This window comes from Larus michahellis, chromosome 9 (assembly GCF_964199755.1).
Source record: "Larus michahellis chromosome 9, bLarMic1.1, whole genome shotgun sequence".
Classification (NCBI taxonomy): Eukaryota; Metazoa; Chordata; class Aves; order Charadriiformes; family Laridae; genus Larus; species Larus michahellis.
Genome location: NC_133904.1, coordinates 37981857 through 37998836, shown reverse-complemented (window position 1 = coordinate 37998836; position 16980 = coordinate 37981857). Strand labels below are relative to the sequence as shown.

Genomic DNA, 16980 nt, shown 5'->3' with positions numbered 1-16980 from the left:
CTGAGTCTCAGAAGAAAATTTATCAGTATATGTCCTCAAGATCCCTATTTCTTTCTGTCTTTATCATGGTAAAATTTAGTACAGATGTGACTCAAGCTCAGCCTTTCTCTTCACTGTTGAGTACAAATTGCTAAGAAATAGTTAAGAATTCACAGATTTTAATCACTTTGTCAAAATAATTATGAATGGTGTCCACGCTGCATAAATGTTGGCATGAACTGCACTAATATGGCTTTGTATTCTGAAAGGTTTACAACCCCAGCAAATGACCGCTGACCATTAAACCTTGACTGTTTGATCTTACAAAAGAAGTCACAGATGATATTCTGAATAAAGTTGCTTTTTGAAGAACACAGGTCACGTCAGAAAGGATTTCTTTATTGCATTAAACTATACCTTCAACACTACTGTTTGTGGCTGTTTGGTCTGTTTGTTTTGAATGACATCTTGATTAGATACTATAGTTCTAATTCTGTTCAGTTAGTCTTTTTCCAGTTGAGGAAGAATTTATGTTGACTAGTATTAGAATCTGAGGCAGCTGTTATTTTCACCCTATTGTTTAGAAAGGGAGAGAATAATATGGCTGGCTGTTGCATCACTTCTTCCATGCCATACATCTTTTAATTTTGCTATGGACATTTGCATGTAAATGTAGTTTTAAGTAGCTGCCCATAGTTAACTGTCTTTAAACGCTTTCTGATGTTCACTGTTTTCATAGCAAGGGTAGGAAGCAAGTACGTGCCTCTATTGCCAAATGTTACAGACAGGCTCTTACATGTATTTAGGCAGCAAAATGGGCTGTCCAACTACTGCTTTCCTGAATATATTTTTGCTTCTTTTTTCCCAAGTATAGCACATCTATGTAAATAAATATCGTGGTTTCTCTTCTCAAAATTTCTATTTATACATATTCAGGTTGCAGGAAAAAAGGTCTAGAAATGTAAATTTATTGTGCATGCTTTAAAACTGCACCCATACGTGATTACTTAAATATTTGTGAACTATTTATTAGAGTATGTGGAACTATGCCAGATTTTTCTGTATACCTGTTTAATTGACTATATCTTGCTGCAGCTTAAAGCATAATTTTAGTGTGTTCCCCAACTATTTTTTTTAATTCCTATCCTCCAAGCAACAGTCATGTTCAAGTTTATAAGCTGACAGTTTTGCCACATCTGTGTAGCTGATTGAGGGCAAATGCATTGCCAGCTACTTGGGATTTATCACTAAATGAGATCAGAATCTAACTCCTCGCCCATCCCCAAAGGAAATAATGGTTTATAGCTGATGCATCTTTATTCTGCTGTGGAAACAATCCTGTACTTTCATGGCTGGAAGCTGAGATCTAAGTTGATATAAACCTTTCCTATTCATGTTTCTCTTTAGGGTAGTGATTTCTTTCTTTGTCCAACTAATTTTTTGATAAAAAATAGTGATCACAGTGCAGTTGTTTCCTCTGTAATTAGTTTGATACAGTTCCCTTGGGAAGTGTCTGCTGTAATCCCTCAGCTCTCCCCAAGTACAGTCCTTCAAATCCTCTGTTCATTCTTGGGGGTAATTTGCTGGTAAAATCCACAGGAGTTGCTCTGGCAACAGTTTCCTCATGCAAGGCCCTCATTGTTGCTGCTCACTTTCAAAGTGGGCTCGGAAAAGACTCATTTCATAGTTTCAATAGTGCAGTTTACTAGCAGCATCTGTTGCCTCCTGTATTTCCCTTGCTTAACTGTTTGGCTTCATATGTTTCTCTCTCACTTTAAAGGCCTTGGCTTCACAGTTCTGTGACTGCTTGGGGTGGAGACCTCAGAATAGTTGCATTTTAGAGGATGGTTCTTCAGCCTTAGATGACATGCAAGGCCAACCTCTTCTAAAAGTCTGTTCTAGTAACCGTTTGCAGATGATACTTTCTCTAACAAAACTGTGAAGAAGTGTGACCAAGCTGAGGTTAGTAGGTATTGTGTAGCCTAGCTAGTGCCTGAGACGTCTGACATGCCTCTTATATGCAGGTGTGTTTCCTTAGTGTGCAAACGCAGTTCTTGCCAGAGCTTGCTCCAAAGTCTGGGTCTGTCTAATGTTTTCCATATCGGGCACTCCCAAATTCCTCATTCTTTCTCCTTCAGGGACACACTAACCCTTCCATATTCTGGTCTGAGATAATAACACTCCTCCAGTTTTGCTTTGCTGATGAGGTAGAACACCAGACGCATACCTCTATGCAAAAGTACAGTGTGTGTAAAAAGATGGTCTGGACCCTGACTGTCAAGCTAGCCTCAATTTATGGTGCAATTTCAGCATTTCCACAGGGGAGAAAAAGAAAGACGTCTATCCTGTATGAGAGTGCAATATGTGACCTACAGTAAAAGAGGAGTATGTTTACATTTTCATTAATAGGAAACCAACTTTAGCAGACCAGTTAATGAGCTGTCTATTCCTGTCCAAGGAGTCCTTCTGATTCTCACTGTATAGGTAGGACTAAGGCAGCTTAGTTGTTTCCTCGGTAAGGTTGCAGCTCTTGCTTGCACACAGCCTTTAATCTCTCATCCAGAAGGTTTTCCTCTTGTGTTTCCAAGGGAGCAGTATGGCAAGTATTGGAAAAGAAAGCAGGAAGAGAAGCCCTGTTACTTTCTCTGAAAATTTTTCTGTCATTTCAGCAGCTTGTAAATCTTTTGAATGCAACTTCTAAGCTCCTGCCCCCCCCCCAACCCCCCCCCCCCACGACCAGGGAAATACAGAGCACCTACTTAAGAAGCACAGTGAGAAAATTAGAATTGAAGAATGAGACTTAACCCTGCTGTCATGCTCAGCATACAGCTGCCTATAGCAAATACAGGGGAGACAAACAAAGCCTTAATATTGCCTTTTGCATATTGTGCCCAAGGCTGCAGTTAAGATGCTTCTGTTTGCTTGCGATAATCCCAGTCTTTAGGTCTCTGCTGCTGTCTTCTTGAAGATGGAGGTGCAGGTTTGGTTCTTTTACCTGACTGAGGAGAGAAACGGAGGATCTCCTGAGTTCCTGGAGAGTGCCATAGCTGGTAGACTGCCAGATAATAGATGCGGGAGCTACTACTCTCGCTCTTGCTGAAGTGGTGCAAGAAAATAAAAATTCATGAATAATTGCTTTAAAGAGAACGTGTAAAAGCCTGCACAACTCTAACCTAGTGATTAAGGTGCTTGTTAGGATGGAACATTTATTTGGCAGCTCCTGTAGTTGTCATGAAAAATAATTGGGGTAAACAGAGGGTTTTTTGGAGGTAGGAACCAAACCTACCAACCAAACCACACCTATCTGTAGAGCAATAATAAATAATGCTGAACAACTGCCTGTTTCATAACTGATTATATATACCAGTTGATGTAACAGAGCGGTAGGAAATATCTTTTTATGCTGTATGAATTCACAATATATATATGCACAAAAAGGTATCTGCTATTTCCTAGCTTTTCTGTACCGATTGAAACCTTAATATTTACTGATTTTTGTGAATCTATGACATATAAGGAATAAAATAAATATTTTATGAATTTGCAGCTATGCATATTCTGAAACTGCAGGTAAGTGTTATTGTTAACTTACACTAACAAGTCAGAGGGTGGCATATGGTGGTATATGGTATTTGTTACACTACTGCTGGGCTATCATGGCTAATCATTGCATAAATATTTAGCAAAACATGGTTTCTACTTGAGAGCTTATGATTTTAGCAGGAGGTGACAGGTAAAAGGAATAAGAAACCTTATTTCTTTGCTGTCTTACATCTGTCTCACTTGATTTAGATTGTAAGCACTTTGGGCTGGAACCCTGTTTAAGTTCTGTATTTGTCCAGTATTTAGCCTACAGTGCATGGCCAGGATCTTAGTTGCTTTTTTATTACAAATAACAATCTTGCAAATGTGAAATAATAAAAGGCAGTCATGATATAGCAGCAATCTACACCCTTCTGAGAGTGTTTATAGGTATTGCAGCAGAGGTGAGCTTTCAGGAGAGAATTAGTAATTAATAAAGCAATTTTTTATAGGAAGAGGGGAGAGTTCTGTGTATTTAAACAGCATAGGGGAAGCAGATGGTTGAATTATTTTGGTAAATTAGTGGCTTGCATACTGGATAAACCTCCTATGAAACCTAAGTGGTGCAATTAAAGGTAATGCATGTGTATGTTTAGGAATTTCTGTAGTGAAGCAAGTGAGATGTTTAATCACAGTGTTAGTTTGTCTGTATGATGACTTCCTGTAGAAAACCGGAAAGATAATGTGTTTTCTGAATTTTTCTATCATAACTTGTGCTTATGTCATGTTACGCTTCCACCACCACCTATTCTTTTTGTAGGGTGAAAGGGGATTCCCAGGCTTGGAAGGACAGCCAGGTTTGCCTGGATTTCCAGGACCTGAAGGACCACCTGGTCCAAGAGGCTCAAAGGTAAGCCCCCATTCACTTGAATAGTATAAAAATGCCAGGTAGTGTTACCTTGCTTGTAGTGCTGATCCTAATTCACTCCAGAACTCTTGATTATTGTTGGTTTAATAGTCAAAATTTTCAGATGTTGGTATGTGACATAGGTTTTCTGTTTGGTTGGTTTGAATGGTCAACCAGAGGACAAGATTGCTCTAAGTTTCCTATTCTTCACCTATACACGTGCTTGCAAATGCTACATGCGTGCTTCTATGCTTTCACTAAGTACTGCAGATTAAGGTCAAAGAACAGGTCTGGCAAGGTACCGTCATGTAGTTTTATTAGTCCTTGCAATAGCGCACTCCATCGCTTAGTTTACTGATAAGAGTGGTGTTTGGCTGTCAGCTGCCCGGAGGGCTCCCACCATGTATGTAAGCTGATGGTTACACCTGGTGGCATTCCTGGGCTGGTATGGGGTGGGGCAATGCAAATGAAGCCCTCATTGAACCTGTGCAGAGACAATCGAGGAATCCTCCTTGCTTTCCCTGAAGGATTTCAGTTTATTTGTATTTGCTACCAAATTACATCATTATGCTCAGATGGTGTAATATAGTATTAAAATGTTGAAAAGCCTTCCTCTGAATGCATTTATATTTAATATACACAAGATTATCTGGCATCTGCCATTTCTTTTGCAAATGCTCACAGTATAACTAACAGAAGCACATCAAAAAGAAGCAAAGAAAGAATAGGTAGGTGATGAGAAAAAAATGAAAGTCTGCACTAGAAGAGAAGATTAATTGGATATAACAAGAGTGAAACAACAGAGGGTCTTGGACTAGAAACTTTGATTGTATTGTTAGTCCGTAAATGCCTTTTCTTCTCAAGATTTGGATATGAAGTTCGGCATTATCATAATACAAAATAATAATGGTTACAGTATCATTCACATTTAATCTTGTATATCTTGTTTTGCCCACAAGAGGTCACTGTAGGATATTTGATGAAAGCACAACAGGTTTCTGCTTATAAGCACTCTTAAATAGCTTTGATTTTTTTAAAAAACATTTTCTGAAAGTCGTGGTTTATTGGCTCTAACAAATACTTTTCAATTCAAAGTCCAACACCCAAAATAAAATAATTTTCAACGCTTTTACTCAGGAAATGACAACTAATAGCACTTTTAGTCCACTTAACTATAAACACGTAGAAGAAATTTTATCATGCTTACAATTTAATTTGATAGAAAGGCAGACTGCAAACTTCAGTGTGTTTATTTGTTGGCTTTTTAGGGTGATGATGGACTTCCAGGACCTATTGGACCCAAAGGAATCAGAGTAAGTAATGATGCAGTTTTAGGATGCTATATTGGAATTATGGATAAAGACTGCCAGGCACTGAGTGGGTCTTCACACAGTGTTGATTTACGGGGGAAAAATTAACTTAAATTTGAAGAGTAATTTATCTACCAGCTAGAATAGATTTTATAAGTAGTGTAAGACTGCATAAGTAATGCAATCTTACATATTGCTTGTATTACTTTCATAAACTCATTAGGGAGAGTAGCCCCAATACTTATTTGATCTGTTTTGCTATACAGGACCCAAACACTCTCCAGTAACTTTGCTTCAGTTTATTCTGAAGTAGACACAGTATACGGAGGGTCAATACAGGAGAGGTTGGTTTGTCTGGAAATCTTTTTGGTTTTGTGCCTTTGCTTTTTCTTTTTGTCAGACCCCTCAGCTGGTGACAATTGACATCTCTGACTTCATTGGGATACATTCATTTTCCACACCATGAGTGTTCATTTATTTTCTATATATATATAAATACAGTTACTGTAGTTGTTCTGCATTGTCTTCTCATATGTTTTTGTGAATATTTCCATGAAGGAAGGGTAAGAGCCTTTATGGCTGCATAGCATGGCATTCTTTTTTTACAGGTGATTCAGATGTTTCTCTTTTTCTTTACTTACATATGCACAAATATGTTACATTTAGTAAAATCTTGGTAAATCCTTTTGTACATCCATTCATACCACACTGTGTAAAACCTATGTGATTACTTTCCTTCTAGGGACCTCCAGGGCTTCCAGGATTTCCAGGAACACCAGGACTTCCTGTGAGTAGGAATGGCTTATATAGATATGAATCTGTTCCCTTTTGTCTTTCACGTCCAGAAGAGCAACTTACAATCTAACTCTTCTTTCTTCTTTTCCACTTTAAAGGGATTACCAGGACAAGATGGGCCACCAGGACCTCAGGGTATCCCAGGATGCAATGGAACAAAGGTATAATCCCTTTAAAATTCTTAACAATGCAATAATAATATAAGAGCTTTTGTTGTTAACAGCGACTTGCTGTTACTGAGTTATGCAGGTAATTCCGAGGTAATTCAGACATACCTCTGAGAGAAGGTGGCACGGTCTGGTACTTAGAGCACAAGTTCTGCCAGAAATTGCCAACATCAACAGACATTTATACTCTGCAGCCAATGTAGTTAAATTCTTTGTTCTAATCCTTAATTTTATAGAAAACAACTGGCAGGAGTGTGTGATAACTAGACCATATACTGCATCTCATCTTTGTGGTAGACTCTTCCTACCAAGGAAAACTCATTACCTAACAGTGGGACTCTTTAGTTATTAATTTTTAATAATTAAATTGCATTGCAAATACCGATGCAGTATCCTTTTTGGAAGGAGTCATTTTCATTCTAAGATGTTACTTAGTTTCAGGTTATGACTGTTGCATAAGAAAAGTCAATCTTCTATAGCACTATACATGTTTTCCATCTCTAGTATAGCACTTTGCCTGGAAATATGTGGAAATATCTGAATGTGGAAAGTTCTGTTTCAATCAGTTGTGTGATTTAACAAACTGTTCATCCTATAGCTTGTTGCAATACAATTTGCTACTCTGGACTCATAAGCTAACAATGAAACTGGACTTTTCAGTCCAAAATGTTTATCTGGTTTTGTTACGTTTTGGTTTGGTTTTAGCTAACCATTTTCTTCATTCCTAAGGGAGAGCGTGGATTCCCAGGCAGTCCAGGTTTTCCTGGTTTACAAGGGCCTCCTGTAAGTAAAAGATTTCCGCTTCAGATTACAGCTACCTGTAATTCACTGGAAGACTTCTACTTAGATGTGTGAAAGATCAGATAAATATCAGCCTCTTTTTGCAGTTGTCTTTTAATAAATAAGGATATATTAAATTTTTTTGTGGTTCGTCAGAATATTTTAGATGTCCAATAAGAGTGAGCTTTTCTGCTGCATGCTGTGGTAAAGCTAATAAAAAGCCCTTCGAATTCTCATGTGCTGAGATGCTTTGCCACCTGCAGAAAAATACAAATACATGCATATGCATCTGAGAGGTAAGATCTTGATATAGTTATCCAGTACATCTAAAGAGTTACTGGTGACTAATGGGGCAGAAAAAAGAGATAGTGTAGGGTGTTTTCATTATAAAACATAAGGACGTACAGCAAAGTGACTGTCAGAACCCAAGTACGAACAGAAAGAAATGTAGTAGGCAGGATGGATAACAGGAGGCAATAAAGAAACAAATTGCTAGGAAATGGAAATGTAGTCCCTTTAATGCTCAGCATCCACTGTGAAAGCACTTGTCTAATTTTTCCATTTGATTCTGAAGGTCATAAAAATTTTTTTCTCCTATTTTGTATCTCTCTAGATTTCCATCTTTAATGGTGTAGAGCTGATCAGCGATTTGCAAATAACATACAAATGATCTATTTCTATTGATCTTTCTTTTGTTTTTTGTTTCTTTTAAACAAAGGGACCCCCTGGTCTGCCAGGTATGAAGGTAAGTGTTGTGTACTCACACAGCGAGGTATGGGAGTGCAGTGTGATCTGGCGTAAGTAACCTGCTTGCTTTTATCCAAGACCATGTGCATCCATTGGAAACTGTGGTGACATTCTGCAGAAAGCTTAGTGTTCATAGGCCACTGCAGTGCAACTAACTGGAAATTCTGCAGTAGCTTTACTCAATTTAGGTCAGTAGTTCCAGAAGCAGTGGACTGTTTTCTGAATCTGGTTTCCTTGGGAGTGTGAGGGACAGTGTCTGTGTTGAGAGCCATCAATTTAGCAAAATGCCTACAAACACCCAAATGCACCGGTAGTGTACCTGTGCACGCTCAAGAACACTACTAGAGACTAACCAATAATAACTCTAAGTATCCAGTGACGAGACCAGTGCAACATCTTATGTTCCTTTTAGACACGTGCTTTCTGCTGTGTAGATTACTACATAGATGGCTTTTTCTTCTAATGTAAATAGTCTCATAATCTGATTTTGGACCTTAAGGACCCCTTTTATTTTTTAAGGGTTTTTTTGTTGTATCCTTAACCTATTTGAGCATGGGCCAGAATATGAATTTTGGTTCAAATCTATTTGAAGGGAAATGTGACCCACAGAATTATTCCAATAAAATCCTGAGAGGACAGCATAACACTGGTGCTGGGAAACGGTGACTATTAAACTGAATTGTTTTTCTCAGCTCCTTTTCTTCCCAATTGTTTGAAATATGTTAAAAGGCAAGCTGATCAGAACATATACTTTTAAAACAAAGATCTTCCCTGAAATCAATAAGAAACTGTGCTTCAATATAGAACATGAAGCATGGGTAGTGTAACAGCATACTCAGCGTTAATCTCATGAGGTGGGACATTGGATAAAGCTGCATGAGCCTTTTTTCTGTTGTGTCCTATTCATTGCTTTCACATGGAGCTAGAATGTCTTTCTTTTGTGAAGCATTTGTATTTTAGTCCCCTAATCTTTTGGAATTTAAATCAATGCTGGTATATTTGTACATATGAAAAGAGAACTGTTAATAGCTGGTAGTTTAGCTGTGTAAAGAATCCTCCAAATATGCAAAGGTCTCTCCTAAAAAGAGCTCTTCTTGGAGAATCTAGTACTTATATTAAAGAGTACTGCTAGAGTGTAGCATGTCTTTGAGTCTTAAGAAGCCACTATGTGTCCTTGGGAGTCAGAATGGTGTTAAAGAAGTGTAAAATGTGCTATTAATTAACGTCAGCTGTTATTCTTCTAGGGTGAACCAGGTGAAATAATTACATCCTTGCTGCCAGGACAGAAGGGCGACCCAGGATTTCCAGGTCTTCCAGGCATACCTGTAAGTTGTGTAAAGTTCTATTAGGCTGTGTTCTGCCAAAAAGATAACATGTAAAGTATTTGCGTTACAGGACAATTGGAACATTTGGTGCTAGGGGATCCATATGTTTACATGGAGAAGCAGGGTTCACATTTAACGTACCTCTAGTTTATGGCTCGAGGGAAAGTGCTTCCACATTGCAATAGGGTCACCCACAGAGGCCAGAAAGGTCCACTGGTCATGAAAATGGTATCCAGCAGATGGAAGTACTGACAGTTCCAGACTTGCTTCTCTGTTTCCCCTGCCTGTTCCCCCTTCCTAGGCGTTCTTTGTATCAGTTTTGGAGTTCCTTTCCCTTCTTCACCCTGAGGTAAAGGAAGTAACATCTGCCTTTCTGGGCTGTAAGCCACTATTTTGGATGGTGGGAAGAGAGGGCAACGTCTCAGCTGTTCTCCTCATGTTGCACCTCCTGAACAGTGTTTCTGTTCTCCCAGCAGTCTTCTGTGAAAACAGCTAGTGACTCCAGGCCCTATGCTTCCCCACTGAGCCATTCATTGCTTTAGTGGAAGAACAAGGGGAGCAGAAAATGAATCTATCAGCCTGGACTGGACAGAAGCCAGAGACTCCCATTTCCTGGTACAGAGAGGCAAGCCCCAGGCTATGCTGACCAGACTGAGCCTGTTAGCATTTCTGTTCCTCTGATCTGTGCTTCCCTATTGTCTGTTTCTGGCTGGGAGGAATCACAGTACAAAGTGTTTTGTTGTTCTCTCTCAGTGCATGAAGAGAAAAAAAGAGCAAAAGTCGTTCAAAACAAACAAAAAAAAAAGAACCAAAAAAAAAGCATTCCCGTATCCAAGCCAAAAAGATGTATTGGTGTTGAGAGCAGAACAATCCCCACATGATGTACACTGCTTTAGGCCTATGCACAATGACAAATTGGTAGGTTAGTGGTCAGCTACTTTGATTTGACGTGTATGGGGTGCCAGCTATTGGGTTTTTTTGACCTTGAATGTCTCACTGTTTTTTCCATAAAAGGTGCCTCTCATAACCTCCTCCACTTTCTCAACAGGGCCCACCCGGCTCCATGGGAGTACCAGGTCCAATTGGCCCTCCAGGGCCACCAGGTTTGACAGTAAGTTTCTTTAACCTGTTACCCATAAGTGTTAAATGGGGCAGTTACTTTGTCATGTCCTCAGAGGCAGATCGATAAAGCGCACAGATCTCAGAAGTCAAGACTTGGTATGAAGACAACAGCAACCATGCAGTCAGTTCACCCTGGAGCGGCCACTGTGCATGTTTAAATGTGATACATTTGAAACAGCCTCTTCCCAGACCTCTTTTTGCTTTAAATAAGGCTGACTCTTTGTGCAGGCTCCTTATTTATGTGAAACCTGAGGGACAAGATTTAGCTTATTTAGACCAGGATGACTTTTCCCTTGATGTATAATACCTGACTGATTAATTTTATTTGACTTTCTCACTTAAAGGAAGAACTAGTTTCTTACATATTTGTGAAGCTGAATAGCATGAGGAAGAGCTTTCAGTGGATGGCAAGGTGCTCTGTCAACATGGGTATAATGCACAGGAGTCAAAGTAGCTACACTGTTTTTTTGATTTTTCCCACAAGGGGGCATGTAAAGTGCTTGGAAATTACTTTTTTGTTTGTTTCCTTTTTTCATAGGGACCTCCTGGTCCACCAGGGCTGCCAGGACCTAAGGTATTTTCTTTCCCTCATTGATTATGGTGGTGGAGTGTTTTGTTTTTCTTTCTGTTCATTTGTGACTTCTAAGGGCTGATGAGTTATACTTTTTGCAGGGTAATATGGGTTTGAATTTCCAAGGACCCAAAGGTGAAAAAGTGAGTAGGTGATCATGATGATATTTTTGCTTATTGCTTTCAAAATACTTATGCAGGCCATTTCGGCTTGTATTGCCTGTAACAGCCTGCAATCTTCTTGCACATTAGGGTGAACAAGGTCTTCAGGGACCTCCAGGGCCACCAGGACAAATTGGAGAACAGAAGAGACCAAATGACATTGAGTTTCAGAAAGGAGATCAGGTGAGTGGGAAATTATATCCATCTGCAATGATGCAGCCTCCATTGGTTTGGCTCATATATACTCACACCCTGCTTGCTTACTTCTGTTATTTTTCTCAAAGCACTGACTATTTCAGGCCTGAGCACTTTTCCCTTAATAGAAGGCATGCTAGTCATATTAGCTCAGTTACTTCCCTTAGTAAAATAACTATCCTTAAGAAACTCTCTTAAAGGAAGTTCATAGGAACAGTAAAAGCAGTTAAAATATTCTCATTCCTTGGAACACCCAGACTGGGATTTTCAAAGCTGTCTGGGCTTCAGATTCCTGTTAAGTAACCAGCTGTGTCATCCATTGTGAAGAAGTCTTCCAAAAATTTTAACTCAATTTTTTTTTTCTTTCTCTTTTTTTTCCTTTTTTCTTTTTTTTTTTTCTTTCTCCTTTTTTTTTTTTTTGTCATTAGTGATGCCCCAAGATCTTTCTTCCTTGTGGTCTGAATGAAGTGCTTTCCCTGTTTCTGGCCTCTCAAAAGTAAATATCAAGCCATATTATGACAGTAAGCTCAAACTGTTGGTTTGATTTGTATGGATCCTTCCCCACCCCTAAAAAGACAGCGACAAAACCAGAGACTGAGGCCTTTCTAGGATGACTGTACATTGCAAATGTACATCGGTGGATAGCTCTAGGGAATGCCTTAGTGGTGCTTAATGATCTTGTGAGAGGAAGGGTAGCAAATGGTTTTGATCAAGATGAAGGACAAAATTATCCTACACCCTGACAAAATAAAATACTGCTGCGTACCAAAGCAGTAGGCAGAAGGTAAAAAGCAGCATTGTGCGTTTTTATAGTTCTAAGAAAACACAAGGTGATGTTTTGACCACACTGTAGTAGAAGTAAAAATTCATCTGACTTTATTAGGGTCAGAGTAATTTGCCTCTGTCATCAGGGATCTCTGAAGGACTAATTATACTGCCATTAAGTTACATAAATGTACAAAATAAAAGTATTCTAACTACATTCCTTTTAAAGCACGAAGACTTTCAAACACAGTTTGAGTGCATTGTCTTTGACCAGTATTAACAATTATTTCAAAGTTTAAAAATTTGGTTTTATTGCAGTAAAGGTCATGCTTGGTAGTACACACTCAGTAAAAAATTTCAACATTACACTTATTTTTTTGTGAAGTACACACAAAGTGCTGGTGTGTACCTTCACCTGTGATCTCTTACTGAAAAGTCAAGTGTATAGATGGGCTCGTAAAAGTCTGGGAGGCCTCTAAGAAAATAAGAGAAAGTCTGCATGGAAACCCTTTGTGGATTCAGTAACCTGTAACTTTTCATTAGGTTAATGGTGAAGAGATTTAAGAACTTGTACAGAGGTGTAACAAGACAGAATAGAAACCCTAACTTTTTAAAACAGTGATCCTGTGACACTTTTCTGTTGAACACGTTACTGATCTTGATGTCCTCACAACTTCAACAATTACCAGTAATCTAATGACTGTTGCTCCTATAATTTCATCAGGATCTGGCATTTGTCCTTCCTTCCTCTCCTCCCCTCCTCCTCCTCTCCCCTTCCCTCTCCCCTCCTTTTTTTTCTTCCATCTTTTTATTTTCATATAGTAACTGCAGGCCACCAAACCAGGTGCTGCAGTGCACGCAGGAGGCAGTTGTGTCTTAGTGGAGTGAATAACCTAAATAAACAGGATGAGTGGTTAATAAAATTTATAGATGCACTTGAAGTTCCACACAAAAAAAGAATAAATATGATCCTTTACTGTTCATAGTACTTGGAAATCTAAACGACAGCAGAAAAAAGATTTTATTTAAAAAAAAAATCAACTGAGCTACTAGGGAGTGATGGAGGCTTTAATCCTCTTTTTCTTTGCCCATGCTTGACAGGGTATTCCAGGTGATCCAGGCCCACCAGGACTTCCTGGGCCACAAGGCCCTCCTGTGAGTAGTCCTCTTTTAGTTCTTTTTTGTTATGTCTGTATCAGAACTGTAAATTCATTCTACTCTGGCTTGTGGGCTCAGTTTAAGATGACGTTTGTGTGTCCAGGGTCTTCCCGGTGGCGTAAAAGGTGAAAAAGGTGAGCAAGGAGAACCAGGCAAAAGAGTAAGTAGTCTGTTTAACCAAACATTTATCTTTCCAATCAATGTTATCTTTGAGAATTAAGCATATGTTGAATTCAGGTGGGGCCATCAGCCTCTGGGTAAGAGACTTCTTTTTGTTTTCCATAACTTGGCAAACTAGTAGATGATGCGTCTGTTTCATTAAGTGCTTCTAGCTATGGATTTCTCAGTGCTTTCTAATAGAATTATCTACATGTAGATCTTAGTTTGGGGGGCAGGAGAGACTAATTTGAATGAGGTTATCTGGTTACATGTGGAAACCTTCTTCAAGGCTTCTTCAAACCTTGGACTGCTTGAACTGAAGCAGCAATTTTCTGTTTCCTTTTAGAGAGGGTCTTCATTCAGTTTGCTAGGTACTGGCAAGTATGGCAAAAAGCCATTTGTCGCTTCCCAAGAGACTACTTCAGTTTATGTGTTATCTGGGGAGGGGATGAGGCAGAATAGCTGAATCTGAGGATAGCATGAATCACTTTGTTTCTGTCTAGACTCAAATCCATCCTGGATAGCACAGCGCAAAATAGCTGAGGAAGATCATAGAAATGCTAAGAAATAGGATGAAAATAACATGGGCTGGACCAGCAAAGAAAAGATAAGCTGCTACCAGCTCAAAGCATTCTGTAATTTCACTTTCACAGCTACTTGAACCCATGGTTTCATCAACATAATGGAACCCTTTGAAAACCAAGATGCAAGTCTTGCTCAGGATAATTGGGCAATATATGAACACTGTTTAGAAACATGTTGGTAATAGGTTTTCCAATTACCATGGGAATTAAATACAATGGAAACAAATGTTTGGTGTTCTAGATAAAATCCTTCTTAGTTGCTGAATTTTGTAGGAGGACTTTGATTTGCCTTCTTTAAGAAACATAAGATATGAAGCAGATTTACAAAGCCCAAAATCTCTTTATACTTTGAGTGGTTTTTGGTATTTTCCAAGTTACTTCTCTCTGCAAAAGTAAATGGGGAACCACATAAATCTGCAATTTTCTGAAAGGATGAAAGTCCTGAGGGGATATGGCAGATGCCTTTTGCCAAAAGCTTTACCAACATTTTTGTTTGGTTTTTATTACTCTGAATTTGGGCATATCGCATACTTAAAGTCCATATGATTCTGTGTGGCTCAAACCCATTTCAGATATACTCATAAAAATGTCATTATATGTAATCAAACATGTAGTTCTGCAAATTCACAGGAAATCTTAAAACCTCATTTTTGAGAATTGGAACTCATCACTAATAATAAAGAATTCACAAATCATGTTATCCTCTAATACGCTTTATCTGTCAGGTCTTATTATCTACTTCTCAGTGCTTGAGAAACTTAATCATCTATGCTAGTTATGTTCCAGCAGGTGTCTCCCATGCACACTGCTTCTGTAATGCTAACAATAGCGTTCTATTTGTCTTGCCCAGTGAATGCTGGAATAAAGTGGAGGTTGCATTACTTTTGTTGCAGCAATGACAAATCTGTTCAGCAGGAATACATGTGTTTTAGAAATCACTTCTTTGAGCAGAATTGTACTTCATATTTTTGTTGATACTATTCTTCAGAAAATTGCATTTGCTTTAAAGAAGAGTTAAAATTCAAACACAAAAATGTTTGTATTTAATTTCACCGGTCACATTATACTAATCTCCTAATTAAATATAATGTTCCAGTGTTAAGGAGTTAGGATCTGTTTTCCAAAAAAAGGGTTTATCTAACGTTAAAAATAATGGGACTTATTAAACACAGAAGTAGTTAAAATCAGCAATAGGTAACTGGAGATCATTTTGTGCTGTATTTGCCCAACATTTCTTTGAGACTTGTCATGTTTTTGTACTCTGGTTTTTAAAATGAAAACCTCAGCTTAGGTAACTCCATTGATTATACTTGGTTGAAGTCTTTGATGTATTTATCATAAGGACTGCATTCTAGATAAGGTTTCGTTTATTGAAAAATGGGAAATAATAATTCTTCACCACGGAAGCATTTTATTTCAATTCATGTTTATGTCTTTGAAGGGAAAACCTGGCAAAGATGGAGAACCTGGTCAGCCTGGTAGGGATGTGAGTAACTCATACACTTCTAATCTAAGCAGACTCCTTATAAGCTTTTCTTCCGATATGGAGAAGATCTGGATGTGATTATCTTTCTCTTTCCTTGAAGGGTTTACCCGGTGGGCCTGGAATCAATGGTGCTCCAGGAAGAGAGGGCGAAAAGGTATGCCAGGTTTTTTTGTCATTATTGCTATAGTAGCTTAAAAATCTGCCATCACTGGGTTCGGTTCTGGCTAAGTAGTAATTGTAACAGCCTATGCTGTTACAGTGTTGAGGAATATTTGCAATAACTTTCTTGTCTACTAATGCACAGTATAAAAAAATGCTCTTAATTTCATTGGTAGGGTGAAAAAGGTGACACTGGTCCCCCTGGTCCTCCTGGAATTGTAAGTTACTGATCCTTTCTTTTCTTTCTGCATTTCGTTGACAGTGTTGTCTCATTATAGTTCTTGGATGACCATGAGTCCCTTCTCTGGGTATAACAATAACAGAACCAGTAAAGATTTCATATATTCACCAATAGAAACTATTGTTTCCTTCTATCAAGATAGATTCTGTGCTCTAGGATTTGTTTGGTTATAAACACAAGGCTAGACTATAAGCTCAGACCAGCAGAAATTGAGTGAGCTTCATTGAAGCTCTGTTTTAACCATGTTGGCTTGGCAGTAAAAGTGCTTCCTGTTGGGGATTGCTCTTTCCTGGGATTTTACCTGGTAATTCAGTGGAGCAGGAAAAGCATCCTGTCATTGGTATAAGTTTCAAAGTATGTTGAACTTTTTCTCCCTCATATCTCCTTACCATTCCAGTGACTCTTTTCTTGGCGTGTTTCACATGAGCATGAAACATTTACAGGTCATTTCAAGACCAGGCATTGATGCAACAGTGGGACCAAAAGGTAGCAAAGGATTGCCAGGACTTCCAGGAGCCAAGGGGGAGCGTGGATTCTCTGGTAGGCCAGGCCCACCTGGCTTACCAGGTTCTCCAGGTAGGAGTGCAGGCATTAAAATAAGTTGTATGCTCAAATGTCTGAATTGATGTTTAGCTTCCCAGTCTTTTGACACTCCTTTTGACAGATGGACTGAGCAGAAAGTAAAGGCAGAGCTTTTTAGAGCTATCTTTGAGCTTGAAGGATGGTCCTTAGCTTATGGAGATAATACGAGGTATTCTAAACATTGATTGCCCCTGCTGTGGTGAACAGAGGATGCTAATCGTCAGCTGTCGAACAGATACTAGCTTCACAGTCTTAGGGGTCATTT

General features: G+C 38.8%; 1 protein-coding gene across 1 annotated transcript in view; it reads left to right on the top strand.

Moving 5' to 3' along the window:
• Positions 1-16980, top strand: part of COL4A5 (collagen type IV alpha 5 chain) — an 83712-nt gene that overhangs the window by 29595 nt on the left and 37137 nt on the right. The window contains exons 3-19 of the mRNA XM_074599931.1: positions 4322-4411; positions 5677-5721; positions 6461-6505; positions 6612-6674; positions 7410-7463; positions 8179-8205; positions 9452-9532; positions 10581-10643; positions 11193-11228; positions 11327-11368; positions 11477-11569; positions 13448-13501; positions 13608-13664; positions 15689-15733; positions 15834-15887; positions 16069-16110; positions 16577-16709. Coding sequence (XP_074456032.1) covers positions 4322-4411; positions 5677-5721; positions 6461-6505; positions 6612-6674; positions 7410-7463; positions 8179-8205; positions 9452-9532; positions 10581-10643; positions 11193-11228; positions 11327-11368; positions 11477-11569; positions 13448-13501; positions 13608-13664; positions 15689-15733; positions 15834-15887; positions 16069-16110; positions 16577-16709 — 1024 coding nt within the window. The remainder of the gene's footprint in view (positions 1-4321; positions 4412-5676; positions 5722-6460; positions 6506-6611; positions 6675-7409; positions 7464-8178; positions 8206-9451; positions 9533-10580; positions 10644-11192; positions 11229-11326; positions 11369-11476; positions 11570-13447; positions 13502-13607; positions 13665-15688; positions 15734-15833; positions 15888-16068; positions 16111-16576; positions 16710-16980) is intronic.